Here is a 15,870-nt window from a genome sequence, read left to right as displayed (position 1 = left end):
AAAAATGTTCATACTGGGGAGTCCCATACACATTCCAAGTCTCGTGTGTGTAGCTGAAACTACATGCCAACGACAAGACTCACTGACATAAGGGGGCGCCACTGTGGTACCAAATGTGTGTGGTACGTTTTCGCCCATGGGAACCAGTTCAAAAATGGCCGTTTGGTAGCTGGAGACAAATAATAATCATCATCGTTACAGAAACAATAGGGCTTCACACCTCAGGTGCTTGGGCCCTAAATAGAAATTTACAAATTCAGGTAGTGCGGATACTTTGTTTCCACTGCATGTCTGTACTGTTACATTTCCTTTCTGCCATAGAGGTTTTATGTACAGTGCCATCCCTTTACTAATCCATGTGTTACACCTGTGGTTTATGTTCTTGCTGAAATCTAAACTGTGCTGTGCAGATTGCAGTGGAACAGTCATGGTACCTTTGCATAGGAACCAGATCTCAGAGGTTGGAAATGAGAGCAGGTGGTGAGAGAGAAAGTTGAGCCACTAACCTTTCATGGGTGTCCCCTTCTCCCTCCTGGCTCATGAAGAAAAGGATGAAAGAAAGAAAAGACAGAAAACAGGAAGAGAAGTGAAATCAGCCTTTTACTGGTAAGAATGAAAGCTATTTGAAGGGCAACTAATACTTTATTAACGGTAAAGGCCTAAAAATGAATTGGTCGCACCAGTGATCAAGTCTGTTCTGGCACCTGGTTAGGTAAGTCTGTGTGCCCTGTAAGTGTCTGTGCTCAGCTAAACATATGATATAGGCTAAAAGCAGCATCAGTCTATAACACCACTGTAAAATGTGAACTTTGTTTCTAATGTCCAAAAATCTTATGTGACTTTTCTGACTGGACACTGAGGAGTTCACCTTCTTCCACTTAAACTTTCATCCATATCAACAATAAAAATGTAATAGTTCAGAACCAGGATCTCTAAGAGAAACTTAGAGTTTATTTAACTGACATACCAGCTATTTCACTGTTTTCTTATACGGCAGCCTCCAGCACCACGGTTTGTTTTTAAGTTCACAAAGTGCTTTTGCTTTCAATCAGGGCTGATCAGGCTCCAGTCTGCTCCCTAGTTCCTAACTACACTTTGGTAAAAAAAAAAGCAAGTATTTCAGTAACTTTATTATAATTATAAATAGATTGCATTAAAAGTGTAGGATAATGAAAATGAATCAGATGTTTTTGGCTTATAATGTGGCATATTTGTTTTTATATAAACTAAGTATTTTAAGCATTTTCCCGTTTTTTCTGCCCAGATGATGATCAACTGCATCACCACTTACTATATTAGTGATAATGCTTACATATTTAGAATTTCTTCATATATTTATGTGAGTGTGCACTTGCCTCATGTGTTGTGTTTACCTTTCTCCTCTCTCATCTGGACTCTTTACCATACTGTTTTTTCATAGTTGCTTTCATTTATGACTGATGGTTATTTTATTCTTTTTTGAATTCACCTAGGTGGTCGCCTTTTATGTAACCAGTGGCTTTTCAGTTCGATCACCTGTTGTCTGTTAGAACTGTGATGAAGATGTGAATGGAGTGAATGTTGCACGGCAACACTGAATACAAATCTCTGTGGGAGCAGAGAATACTCTATTCTCCAGGCCTAGCATCACAGGCCGTCTCTCTATTCTTCAGATTACAGTGACCAAGAGATATTCACATAAGAGATTAAAAAAAAAAAAAACAAGGTCTGATTTCTTTCTCATTATTTGCTCATATGTGAAATCAGATCAGTTATTTCTGTGTTAGGCTGCTTCAGAATTTCACAGATTTATGTGATTATATACAGCCAAGCAGGAAAGAGTAGAGACTGTAGACAAAATAAAGTGGTGTTGCTTTTCTGTACCTTGGCTATGAGGGAAAGAATTGTTGAGCTGTTCCATCACTTCCTCCAGGCCAGATGCATCTTGGGAAGGACTGGACAGCTCATCATCACCTGAAACAGGAATAAAATGAAGATTTTCCTTTTTCCGAGGTCTGGCTCCTAACATAACGTCACATTGCTTGTGTGTTTGTGAAAAACACACTTACAAGGATACAAATGGAAGCATGTTCCAACAGTGCATTGTAATCTTATGTAGAACAATGTCCAGACCTCTCTGCTTACTTCTCTATTTATATCCCCTATCATTTTAAAGTGGTGGATGCAAATTAAAGGATTTAAGTGGGAGTGGAAGTGTGTGTGTGTGTGTCTTCTTACCCATTGTATCAGTAGTCTGGCTGGCAGCCACACGGAGCAGAGGGAGGGAGGAGTCAGAGCGCTGAGAGGAGGTGGAGGGAGAGGACAGAGCTGTGCCGTTCACCTTGGAATCCGTCTGAGACACACACAAACACAAACACACGCACACACACACACAGTGTGTTAGATACACTGCAAATTGGTGGTTATGCCACACAGCTTAATTACAAGTGTAAAAAGGGAGATGAAGGGTGTGTATGTGGGACTGAGGAGTCAGCCCAATCCTCAGCTCTGACACTGTTACCAATCCAGGACAGTTGCAGGATCTGCTGCTGATCACCTGTGCTGAGGGGTCACTGCTGTCCTCAAAGCATTTTTACAGCACACAGTGAAGGAGCAGAGATCGTTTTTTTGTAGACATTTTAGTGATGGATTTGATGCAGGAGTAAACTGACTCACAGACACAGTGGTGTCCCTGCCTTCTGTTTTATAATATGTGAATTTGTTGTGATTACTTGAGAAGCACAAATCAATATAAATTAGTTTGAAGTCAGACTGTTTTATATCTGTTTCTTTGTATATGTACGTCAGTCAAACCAGCATAGTAGTGAGGGACCACCAGCCCAAAAATATTTACTTTTTGTTTGTGCAGAATTTCCTCAGAATGAGACAGTGGAGCAGTGAATAAGTGTTCCTGTTGGTGTGTACCTGCTCCAGGAGCTGTCTCAGCCTGTGCAGTTGGGACTCCAGCTGTTTGTTGTGGTCCTCCAGGATCTGCATCCGGGCCTCCAAGCGTCCTTTGTGCTGCCGCAGCAGTTTGGCCTCTGCGATGAGCTCGGCATCACGTGCGCTCTGCGGTGACACCGGGAGCATCTCAGGGGGTGACGGCAGAGGCGACAGGCCCTTCCTGTCGTGGGCTTTCTTCAGACGGTCGTACTCGGCTTGCAGCTTCCTGCAGTGAGGGTGGCAGAGGAATGAATCCACAGCTATTAGGTACTGCTACCAGCTCTGAGTTTATATACAAATATATAAATAGTACATATGGAATTATGAAGTATTAAAGCTAAATGTGATTTAAGATAAATATGATATCATAATTTTGATTCCTCACAGGACCATGATGGCTTTGCATATTATTGACAATCTTTTCATGCAAACTACTCTGCTGGTTTATTTTTGTTTCTATTTCAGTCATTTTTTTAGTTTGTCTAAAAGACACCTGAAAACAAGATACATACAAGATCAAAGGTTATAAAAGATAATAATAGAAAAATGGGACTAGCCCCTCACCTGTTCTCCTGTTCCAGGTCATTCAGGACTCTCTCCAGCTCTCCTTTCTCCTCTGTTTCCATGGAGATGAGGATCTGGGCGGGGCTGCGGGGCTGGCTGAGAGGAGAGCCTTGGTTCAGAGACTGGCAGTAGTGCTGGATCAACATGTGCTCGTCATCGCTGCAGACACACACACAGCAAACACACCCACCAATAATGGGCAGATAGATATACACATAGTCACATGGACACCAGTGCGTGTATGCGCATACATATACACACACAAACACACACACAAGGGAACATGGACAAAAAGAAAATCAGCAGGTGAATGAATGGTGAACTGTGGAAGAGGGCTGCACCACAGAAGAAGAATCTTTGGTGATAGAAAGAAGGGAAGAGCTGACACATTCGCAAGAAACTCGCCATGAACTCTGTTTGAAACATTGGATCAATTGGCCACACTCTGCCAGCTGAGTGCTCGCACACACAGCCTGTGGTGTTTCAGAGGATTTAATTAGGTCAGGTATTCAGATGTTTTCTGTGCAGCCAACCTGCCACTCTGAATACTAAAGGACCCGCAGGTATGTGCTGTTTGAAAACAAATTCCCTTCAAGATGTCTGCTGACTTGAAAGTTAAACTAATTACGAGAAAAGTGCATAAGCTCTCTCTCAGCTGTGGTTGAAAATGGCTTCTAAATGCTTTCTGCTCATTTTCTTCTCTTCATCAAGTAAGTTGTGTTTTACAGGTTATGTTAATGTGTCACTCAGGAGCCATTCTTTAACTGAGCTCCTCCATTTACCGGCAAAGGTCAAATTCCATGTGGATCTAGTCTGCGCAGAAACTGAACACAGACTTGAACATAAAATATAAAAATGTATGACATCTGAAAGTCCACAAACTATTTTTATTATTCTATTATTAACATCTGTGGGATTTAATTTTAAGATTAAAGTATTTTCCCTTGAGCCTGGTTGAAAATATGTAATATGAATACATGGTTCAGCAATCGGTAATGCAAACAAACGTAATCAATTTTCATTTTGGTATAATGTCATGTCTCATTTTTATGGCTGTTGCAAAAACGTATTTCAGAATGAATTTCAAAAATTAAGCAACAACAGGAATAAAAACAGAAAATGAGCTTATATCCAAAACATGGTGCACTTGTAAACACAGTCACTGACATGTAGTCTATCACAACCAGCTGATGAAAACATAATAGACAGAGCCAGTTCACACAGAGGAAGCCAATGGGTGAGTGAGGAGGTTGGCAAAAACAAGCAAAAAGCGGTTCTCACATGCTCTCATTGGGTGAGATACTGTCATTCAGATAAGAGCCATTACGATTCTCCATTTCAGCTAACCTGCGGAGGGGGAAGAAACAGAGCAGTCAGTCCAAAACCAAAAGGCTGAGCAATTAGTAGACTCTAGAGGGATATGCTACCTCCATTCAGAATTCAGATCATTTACTCTGTGGGTTAACAGCATATTAACTAAGGTGCAGTTTTATATGAAAATACTTAACTTCGAAGAACATCTGCCAGAACCAGCTTTGGGTTTCATGTTTGTTGTGATGAGATGTCTAACTTGGCAAATGCAGCCTCCAGGGAAGCTGGGTTTCACTGAATGAATGGCTGAAAATGTTGCTGGTTTACAGGGGGGAAAATTACACTAACTGTGTGAAGCAGCACAGCAGCAGGAATAATGGAGAATTTCATGAAGCACATAATGGTGTTTTTGTTTGTTAGGCTGTTGGAGTTCTCATTTTATCCTTAACAGATGAAATGTTAGACACCCACACACTGTGTGCTATTGCCTTGCCACTTTATTTTATAGTGTTTACAAATAATGCACTACAAACCCAAGCTGTACCTCAGTATCCCTTTTTAGATTTTTTACAAGTGGGCTTATATTGCCTTTTAAAAGTGGCAGTTGGCAGACCTTTTACATATAATAGTGCTAATTGGTTTTCAATTTCATATGACTGACTTGTGTAACTGCCTCTGTGAGTGATTTAAAGTAGTTGCTGGCTGAATTTCTGGTGAACAAACAATACACAGTATATTTAACACAGGAAGACTTCATTAGTTAAATCAGGGGTAGCAATTGTCTCCAAGCTCTACCTCTATAGTAAAACACCAAAAAATGAAACTATATCAACCTTTTTGTAAGTTATTTTATAATAGTGAAATATTTAGGGAAAAATATATTTTGTAATATAAGTGAACTGATACTTTAAATGAAAGATACCCTGCTATTATCCTTGAAGAAACCAGTGTCTAGTCATTAGGACAAGCCCTGTAAACAAGCCTTCTGGGCAGTGTGTCTCTAACAGATCTATCATGATAAAACTCTTGTGAGCAAAAAGCCAAAGATTTAAATTGCCCTGTCGCTATCTCCACTAGATCAGTTTCCTGGTGCCTGGATTGTCTGCCAGAAAAGTAAAGAGATTTTGGGGTTTTATCAATGTTCAAATAAGGAAAAAAAAAAAATGCTTTGTGCTTGGCACTGAACATTTAAGCAGATGGACCGTGACAGACTGGCATCTGCCCAGGCTGGTGCATTTGTACTCCTAAGCTGCTGCACATTACAGAAACCAGAGATAACCCCGTGGCCTGGTAGCCATCAGCTCATCCAAGGCTTAATTATGTTACTTCTTCGCCCTACCACCTTGCTTAATCTGCTGGATGGTATCTGGAATCTCTGGAATCGCGATGTGACACAGACTGAGAGCACAGGCCTGGAGGGGGGAGTGTGACTCAGCATGTGTACCCGTCAGCATGTTGGTGTGTATTTGTGTGTGTTAGCCCGAGGCAACAAGGACTGGTGTCAAACACTCTGGCAGGGATCAAATGCCTGGCCTGTGGCTCAGACCTCACACTGGCTCCACTGAGGGATGCAAACAGCGCCCGACTGACTGATTCAATAGCCAATTGATCAACTGCTTGATTGACTCATTGTTTCATTGATTCGACTGCTTCTTGTCCCTCAGCAGTGGGTTTTTGTGAGTTAGCAATGCTTCTGACTGAAGGATCACTGAAATGTTTTGGTGAAAAAGTTGTGATTGCCTCAATGTGGCACAACATCGACACTGATGCTCTTTCTCGGTTCTAGTCCAGCATTGATGAGGCTTTTGAGAGCACATGCTGGCACATTGGATGGCAAAAGCAACATCTAAGATGCATTAACAGATGCATATACTAGATTCTCACTGCAGAACGCTTACTCACCAAAAAAGTCAATGCATCACTGCATCATGTGTACAAATTCAGTACCTACTGTATGCAAAAAAAGCTCAGCCTTTATACCATTCTCTACTATTACCTGACAAAAAAAAAATCATTTTAGAAAATTCATTATTTAAATGGGAAACTTTGCTGGTGTGGGTAAATAGTATTTCTCTCTATGTGAAAACTGCAGCAGTAATACTACTACATTTATGGAAGGACTGAGACTTTTAGATAAAATGTTAAATGCCTAAAAATATAGGCCTATTTAAACATCATTTTTCAAGGTATCCCACTCTCTATCTTTAAATGATCAATCGTGCAAAAATGCATCCAACATAACCCCCATACCATTTTTAGTTATTGGCTATTTTATGTAACTTCACATACAGTACATACTTAAATGTAGACATGGACATTAACTCATTTTCAGTAGAATGTAGAAAATGAATCAGCCTCTATATTAAATCATATGCCAACAGCCCCAGGAACTGACATATGCCTGAAAGGTAGGCTTACATCAGCGTCAGCATAGACTGCTCAGACTAAATAACTCAAATATTCTCACTGAGTTGTGAACAGGAGAAGGTTAACATATTGCTTTAAATCCATCTGTCACATTTGTTTAGTTGATTTCATCACCAAACTGTTGTGGATTTCAAACTCTGGTGGGAGAAGTGAGAATAATTAGGAGTTATTTCAGTGTAAAAACATAATTTGTGTGTAACAGCGTAAATCATCACAAAGCTCTGTAATGATCAACTTTTGAATGATTTAAGTGCAATGATCTTGAGAGTGTTGACTGAGAGCTCACTAGAACTGCATCAGCAAAGAATTAGGGCAACGATCCCCTGTGAGTTAACGGCTGCACGAACACAGTGGGGGAGAAGACAGACGGTGTGCTGTGCTTTTAGCATTTTTGTCAAATTCATCAATCCAAATCACATCAATCAAAATGTTTCTGGTGTCTTGGGGAGCTCTCTGGAGGAGCCATATCTGTGACAGGGCCGAGGACAGTGGCAAACAGTGTACTAGAACGTGAGGGTGTTACATCCTCGCGTCCTGTTCACAACACTGTGAGGAGCTGCTGATAAATGCAAGATAGTGTGTTACCGGTTGGCGTAGTGCTCGATCCGAGTGTGTGTGTCGTCATGTGACAGCTGAGGGGATGATCCGGGCCTGTTGCAGAGAGAAATAGACATAAAAAGAGAGAAAGAGCTCATGAATGCAAGCAGGAGGGACTCATCACTGCCAGCACACGCACACACATGCACAAGCCACATGAATCCACAGGAGACCCATGAATGGTGTGACAGTGAAAGGCACAGATGTGTGGCAGTGTGAAATGCTCTGTAAATAAGCTCCCCGTTTGTATCCTGCACTCTCAGCTTGGAATACGTTCACAGTCACTTCAAACAAGGCAGCGGATAAAAGCTCTCACACCTCGTTTGCTGAGGGAAAGATCAGTATTTTGACATCATTAACTAGGAGGCTCTCGAGGATTCTAACAATTTTTTCCTGTGGCGTCTTAGCCCTTGAAAAAATAGGACTAAAATCCTGAAAACTCTTCTTCACAAGGACACCCTGACATTTAGAAATTTTACTTGTTAAGACAAAAGAGCTTTTATCTCACAGTAAAGGTGAATGGATAAGACAATATTCAGGATAATGTAAAATAAATAAATAAATAAATAAAATGCGTCCACATTTATTAAAATAATGTCCCATATAACAAGTACATAGTGGATCGTTTTCATCACAAAGTGTTTGCTTTAATGTACTGAAAAAAAACACTGACTGGATGACATAAAGCCATGTATAAACAATTCCTAACTCTATATCACATTACTTAAGAAAAAAATGCCATAATTGCAGTTTCCCTGTCACTTAAATATAAAAAAGCAATAGTCGCATTTTATTGATATACAGGACAGATATAGTATATGCCAGTAGAAAGGCTCATCGAAAAGCTAAACTCACTATTAAGAAAACAGTGATTCATCCTGATTTGCAGTGTGATGTGGGGTCAAACAGCAAGAAACTGTCATATGCAAAACAAAATGACACTATACAATGAAATGTGTGCGTGTGTGTGTGAGACAGAGAGAATGAAGGTGATTTGAAGAATAAAAAGAGTCAAGTGTTGCATGTGTGTATGAAATAAAAATATTTGAACATGAGAGGTGAACATGGAAATGGCTGGAGGTGACAGCGTTTGTGTCTGTCTGTGTGTGTGTGTGTTTATGCATGTGCGAGCCAGGTACTCACGCATGGTCTACGGGCCAGAAGTTGATCAGAGTGACAGGACTGCAAGACAAAAAAACGTGAGATGATGACACAGGAAGTGGGAGGACACTGCACAGCAAGGCAGGATGGGAGTTGTAGTATGGAAGGCAGAAAGGGGGGCAGCAAACTGTCACTACTGAAAAGAAACTGATTATTGATCCACCTGCTTTGTTGAACAAAATAACAAATAAGGTGAATCGACATGAAAACAAATCATTTCATATTAATAAAACACTCATATTCACATGACATCATGTGTGATATCCTACCTAAACGTGTGCATGCATTTACAAGCAACTACATTTGTCTTTTAGAGAGTACAGTCATGCAGATCTTACACACGTAAACACAATAGAAAGGGCAAACAGCTCCCAGTTAAACATTAATCCATCACAAAATGTTAGTGTGAACTGTAACTAGCAGCTGGAACCATCAGTGTTTTGGCAGTATGTTTTAAAACCAAATGACAGAAATTATTGCATGATTACTTTTCTATTGATTAACTCTGATTATCGCAGCTCTAGGTTTTTGCATCCATTCATGATTAACACTTGTGAACTATTAGCAAAACACATGCTGGGAGCATAGTGAGGATCTGAACAGTTGCCAGGCAACCAGCAGAGACCGGGAAGTTACTGCTCTCTGCCAGGAAGTAGTGTCGTAACTTTTAGTTTTTACACTTCTGTTTTTGTACCGATTTAATTAAAAACTTGCAGTATAAAATATTAATTTGAGAGCTTTAGAGATGCTAGCAGAAAAATTACATCAAATAAACACAATGTAACAACAATAACCTTGATTTATAATGCACTTTTCAAACAAAGTGCCTTTCAACAACATATAGCATGAAGTCTGAAATTCCACCCTGTGGCTGCACCTTTAGCACTAACACATTTATTTATTTAAGTTTTTATTTCAATATTAGTATTTACATAAAAAAAAAAGAAATTCATGGCTCATGGTTTTGAACTGCTGAGATGCACGCTGAAATTTATTTAACAAATTCTGTTTTCCTTTCACACTTGGCTTCCTGACTACGACTTCTCTATAAAACATCAGACACACACCTGATATGGGTAAACAAACAAAATATGCATTGTCTTAGCACATGTTAGAAGAAACACAACACACTATCATAGCCATCTCCTTCTTCATGCATGTTTGTATTTAATAGATTAAATGTCTTTATGTATTCACAGACTTCATAATGTGTAATTGTGAGTTGGTGTCTTCTAAAATCATGCCACAGCCTATAAGAAAACCTACATTCTCTAGTGTGAGACAGTGTGTGTGTGTGTGTGTGTGTGTGTGTGTGTGCGTGTGTGTGTGAGGGAGAAGCTCACGTTTCCATGTTGTCCCCTTCCAGGATGGTCTGGACAGGCAGGTAGCCCATGCGTGGGTGTTTGGCAAAGTAGCGCTTGGTCCTGAACTTGTTCTTCAGCACCTTGGCAAAGTCCCTGACATCCTCCCCTGATGTAGTCTGGAGAGAGAGACGGGACACAAAGGTGTCTTTGTTCACTTGGGTGTGGGGTAAATACACCTTTAGGAACACACTGCTCATTTGCTTCAGGTTTTTATGATTATATTCACACACCCTGTGAAGTGAGGTGAAGTGAATGCCCTCTTTGTCAGGTCTGAGTGTGTCATTACAATTACAAAGAGGACACAGATTTATGACTCTTAGCCAGGGTGTCAGTGTCTTCATTTTAGCCCTGGGCTTGTCTAAAGAAATCACACTTATACCTTTAGAAAACTACCATTTGTCTTCATTTCAAGTGAGCCTTTTGTCAGTTCTCTTAATATTCTCTGACTGTTCTGTTATAGTCCCAGAATTTGAAGCTGAGGTATTTGTTTGCACATTATTGGGGCTTCTGGTTTTCCATTAGGGGATAGTACCTGGTAGGAGGAATTAAATTCCTGTTAGGAAGAATTAAAAAAAAACATTTTTTAAAGCAGCAACAGCGACAGTTTGTTTTTTCTATTTGTATTGTCTTTAGACAAATGACTAACACTACTCACAAAAAAAAACAAAACACGGTGGTCACGTTTCAGTGCAATGTTGGTCCCGCCCACCTTGAGGTGGTACTCAGTTGCAGTGGAAAACGACCTAAACCGAGTCGAGTCGAGTCGTGCTAAAACTGTGTCATGAAAAAGTGGCATTAGGGGGATGCAGCTGCATCCCGTAGATACATTATTCATTTGTAAAATTTATTTTACTTGTTTTGGTCTCCGACTCCTGAGGATAATACCTGACTCTTTGGCTGCTAAATGCTCCACCATGTTCACCAGCTAGTTACTAACTGTGTGTGTCTGCTGTTTGGTGCCGAGCAGGTGGTGCCTGCTGCTGCTGGGAATAGGCATGGAGAGATGAGCTTATGCAGCTTATTGGATCGCTTGTTGTTTTGGTGGAGTTGGATACCACTCTCAGGCTGGAAAGATGGAAAAACTACTTTTTAATCGCAGTCTTCTAGCAAAGCCAAGCTAGTTAGCAACCTAATACCAGCCACACACACACGACAGCTGTATTTATCTACCTGTCTAACTCTCAGCAAACACAGCTCATACTGCAAAAGTGAAAATACTTTGCATGTGTTTAAATTTAAATTTAACATACTGCCTGACTTGGAAAATGTTTTTCTTCAACAAACTGGTGAAAATGAACAAAATAAGATGTGTTAAATGTGCTTCATTGTGCAGTTTATCTTTGCAGATTTGTATGGGGAGGGCTGAGTGTGTATTGAATAGACTTGAAACCAGATTGATGGAAAATCAATTGCAATCAACTATTTTGACAATAATTTTTTAGTTAAACGCTTTTGTAGAAAAAAAGCCAAACCTTTATTGGTTCAATGTGGCAATAAAATAATATCTTGGGCTTTTGGACAGTTGGAGACTGTACAGTACATTTAAAAGATGTGACCTCCGGAAACTCTCATTTTATGAACCAAAAAATGTGTTATGTAATTACACCCTCACTCTTTCTTGTTGAAGATTTGCATTTTAGTTGGTAGGGTTATTAGCTTTCTTAGCTTCTGACAGACTGCAAAGATCCGAGAGCACAAATGGAAGAAGAAAATGATTTGCCTGTAAGTCTGGCGCCTTAAAATTCACATTTTAACTGTTTTCATTTCCATTTCATTTACACATTGCAGAGCAGGAAAATACATATATATGTGTGTGTGTGAATATATATATATATATTCATACCGGAGTGCAGTACTCAACCATAGGGTACTGCATCTTGTGTCCCTTGGCGACGCGACCGGAGAAGAAGCAGCTTTGGCAAATATCATAGTTGAAATGCTTCAGACTCCGATATCTGAGGAGAGCAAAAGAGAAAAGGAAGGTGAGTCAAGAAAACACAGAGAAGAAAATAGAAGGAGGAGAAAGGTGGGGGATTGTAAACAAAAGAGCAGACGACAGAGTGCAAAGAAATAATGGAGGAAAGTGGAGGGGCACAAAAAGACAAAAAAGAATGGGAGAGAATCAATAAAAGAGGGAAATTTACAGCTGTGTTTTCTCCAGGGTAGAAGTAGTTAAAATTCTTTCAGCCTAGTACCTAAATGAGAAATTTATTCTCTGGCCCTGGGACTCTTCATTAAAATTTATCACCACTCTTGTCATGAAGGGACCCACCAACAATAGAGCAGACACACCTCCTTTTACAGGTCCCAACCTTTAGTTAAAAAAAAAACCTCCTGGGTTCCAGCAGTATTTTAAGGGTTGGTGTTACAAATATGACTGCGGTTCTGTCATTATAATCATATCATCAATCATTCATATGTACAAGTGGGCTGTTTTACTGCCCTTCTATGGCTGCCGAATTAGATTAAGGTGACAAATAGGTTCACAAGCTTTTTCGCAGCTGGGGCTGGGCTCTGGTGACAGAGCAATCTCATTGATCAAATGGGTGAACTTAATGTGTTTGTACTGGAATATTAACAGCTAACAAAATGTTCACAATGGATCTTATGCAAGAAGATTTTTGTATTCTTATCATAAGCCTTTGTGAGGGTTGTCCGTATGTGTGTTCCAAAAGAGATTCCTGCCAACTTTGTTTTTAACCTTGATGAATACCATTATTACAAGGTGAGCATTCATTAAATACAATCATGAGCATGTTATATAAGGGTCCTCCGCTGCATTTGAATGAATTTTATTTACATAAACGTCATTTCAGAGTGAAATGAATTTCAAATCATGAAGCTTCAATTTGTGATGTTGGAAATGAGCAGACAGAAGCAGCTGCAACATTACTACTCATTGTAGGGGATCCATAACAATTAGAAAAAAATATTACAGCTGTCAAATATGTGTTATCAGAGTAGCACTAAACTATGACAGGTATAAAGAAAAACTAGCTTGACCTGAAGTTAGGCAATAATCTTAATCACCAGCATGCTCGCAGCTCTGTGAGGCTGTACAGTGGTGGTTTGAGACAGAACATCAGCATGAAACATTTGTTAGGCATGTCAGGCTTGTGGGATTAATATCTGGTGATATGTAGGAATATAATTGTTGGAAAATGCATCCTAACAATAAGCAAGCTTTGGACATAACGTTGACGCTATTTCTTGTTGCATATTTATTTGCAGGTTTGTAAATATGGGTTGCATCCATAGTTAGAGTACAATGGCCCTATTTACACTTCACAGGCAGATCAGATAACTAACCCATCTTAAAAAGGCTAAGTGCATCCAAGAGGCATTCAATAAATCTGACTGGTCAAATCACCTGTGGAGGAGATTTGAACGATGCTCTAGCCAGATGCTAAAAACGTCTCTCTAAGATGCATATATAAGTTGCGCCTCTATCTACTGCAAATATGAAATTCATAAGAGTGTGTGGAAGCAGCCTCGAGAAGGTCTGGCACTATAATCATGGCAGCTAATGTTATACTGAAATGACACTGAAATTAGCTGTCCTTCTTCCTGTCTCATTAAATCTACGGGAAAAAGCGGCTCCAGCTCTGCCAAAGCCCCAGAATTGGCTGTTGATGGACATGTCTCACAGTGACATCTTGGACCACTGTCACTGACTGATGCACAAAGATTTCATCACGTCTTGTGCATGACTGTCAACTTGGATCTGTGACAGCTCAAAATCACATGGTGTACAGGGACTTTCAGGGGAGAGATGCTTAAGGGAATGTGACCGTCAAGAAGAAAGACAAGAGAATGTAGAAGACGTGATGCTGCACCGGTGCTACAGAGGATATTCACCTGTAAAGACACTTTCTAAACACTTGCCGGCAGCTGTCAGGGAGAGAACAACTAATGAACTGTACATGTGCCAATGGAATTACAAAATTACTGAGTAAATTGGCAAGCCATGATAGTGGAGCTATGGTGAACGGAATAATAATTCTGCAGGAAATTTAAATCAGATAAACTGATTATAACTCTTAGTGTTTGGGACTCTCACAGTTCTGTTTGTACCCAAGAGAAATTGTTAAACACCAGAAAACGAGTGTATGTGACAAGCACGTTAACCACTAATGTGGGACATTTAAGAACAAATCTTCTTGCATGAGGCTCAATAAGAGGGGAAAATATGACAAGAAGTTAAAAACCAGCTCTGCTTTAAAAGCTGCTCCTCTAGATCATTACTGTAATAAAAAGCAAGGTGTCTTCTCTGTGACAGGTATTTGAAAACCTATGGTGAGGTATGAAGACATTTAAAAGAACTCCTCTGATTATAGCCGCTGATATATATATACTTCAGATTGTTATATTAAAACACTTGATTTTTTTTTTTCTCATTTGGAAACTTGCGCTCAGTGCTGTACCTCACAAGAACATGATAGTCACTTTATTTTACTTGGGCCTTAATTGAAAATGAAATTAATTTGGTGTTTTATTGTCCTCCTTTGTGACGAGATACGGAATATAATGCTTTCCAGCAAAATGGAAATTCAGATGTGCTGCTCCAAAGGAGACTGGAACCGATAAAGCCCAGACTAAAATAGTCAATTCTTTAACTGTGCAGTACATTTATACTGCATAATGAAAAGTGGTTGTACTGCAATGGCATATCTCTACCAACCTGAATCCTATAATAGGACACTCCTTACAGATGTTACATTTGGCCTGGTGCTTGGCGGTCTCAGCGGCAGCCACGCGGTGCAGGACGGGTAACCACACCATTGACTGGGGCTCCAAACGCATCCAGTCCAGGAACATGGCTGCCTCCAGCTCAGGTTTGTTGTTGGCCTGGGAAAACAAAGTAAACAGAAGACTGGGTTAACTCCCAGTGAAAGAGATCTTCGGTAAATATTTTACTGTTTTTGGTTGTGACAACTTTGACTCATAGGATATGAATAACAGTTCAGACCAAAAAACCTGCCAAATTTCATTGTGTTTATTTATTATTTTCTCTATATTTATATTCAGACCTATATTAGTTGACTAATCTAAATAGAATGTCTCCAATATAAATAAAAGAGTTGCAGAAGCAGGAAACAAAAATAACCAGGGACTATCTATTAGCGCCATGTATCACTTTCCCATCAGCAGGGGCTCTGGGAACTCTGGGATTTTGGGAGTTTCAAAGGAACTGACCTCCCCATATCTCCCTCTTTCTGTCTCGCACCCACACATACACTGACTCATCAGAGGCAGCAGCTGGAAGGTAGCTAAACTAAGTGTAGTGCAGTTTTAAGACTAGATGATGCTAAATAGTCCACCTGGTGTGTGTGAGCGTGAACAAGCATGACTTTGTGTATGTCTATTAACACAGTCAAATGATCAGAGCCTGATCAGGACTTTTTGTTAAGGTCTCATAATCACTGATAATGGGAGCAAATGCATTTCAGTCAGTGACAGCTTTTGAAATTACTGGTGACGCTCATGTCTGGAACATAATTTATACATTTTATGTATATTTGAC

The 15,870-nt window shown here is 39.9% G+C and overlaps 1 protein-coding gene across 7 annotated transcripts in view; it reads right to left on the bottom strand.

The window, feature by feature from the left end:
• The window catches only part of dmd (dystrophin), a 216,353-nt gene that overhangs the window by 3,979 nt on the left and 196,504 nt on the right, over positions 1-15,870 (bottom strand). For 5 of the 7 annotated variants that reach the window (XM_026301380.2, XM_026301381.2, XM_026301385.2 and 2 more), the window contains 10 exons: positions 15,028-15,194; positions 12,190-12,301; positions 10,326-10,462; positions 8,965-9,003; positions 7,810-7,875; positions 4,768-4,833; positions 3,487-3,645; positions 2,905-3,148; positions 2,218-2,332; positions 1,864-1,953 (listed from right to left, as the gene is read on the bottom strand). In XM_026301380.2, coding sequence (XP_026157165.1) covers positions 1,864-1,953; positions 2,218-2,332; positions 2,905-3,148; positions 3,487-3,645; positions 4,768-4,833; positions 7,810-7,875; positions 8,965-9,003; positions 10,326-10,462; positions 12,190-12,301; positions 15,028-15,194 — 1,195 coding nt within the window. Of the gene's footprint in view, positions 1-506; positions 533-1,863; positions 1,954-2,217; positions 2,333-2,904; positions 3,149-3,486; positions 3,646-4,767; positions 4,834-7,809; positions 7,876-8,964; positions 9,004-10,325; positions 10,463-12,189; positions 12,302-15,027; positions 15,195-15,870 lie in introns of all 7 variants that reach the window. The other 2 variants (XM_026301384.2, XM_026301383.2) reach the window with 2 other exon arrangements.

Source organism: Mastacembelus armatus, chromosome 2, assembly GCF_900324485.2.
Source record: "Mastacembelus armatus chromosome 2, fMasArm1.2, whole genome shotgun sequence".
Taxonomy (NCBI): domain Eukaryota; kingdom Metazoa; phylum Chordata; class Actinopteri; order Synbranchiformes; family Mastacembelidae; genus Mastacembelus; species Mastacembelus armatus.
This window is presented reverse-complemented; position numbering and strand designations above follow the sequence as displayed.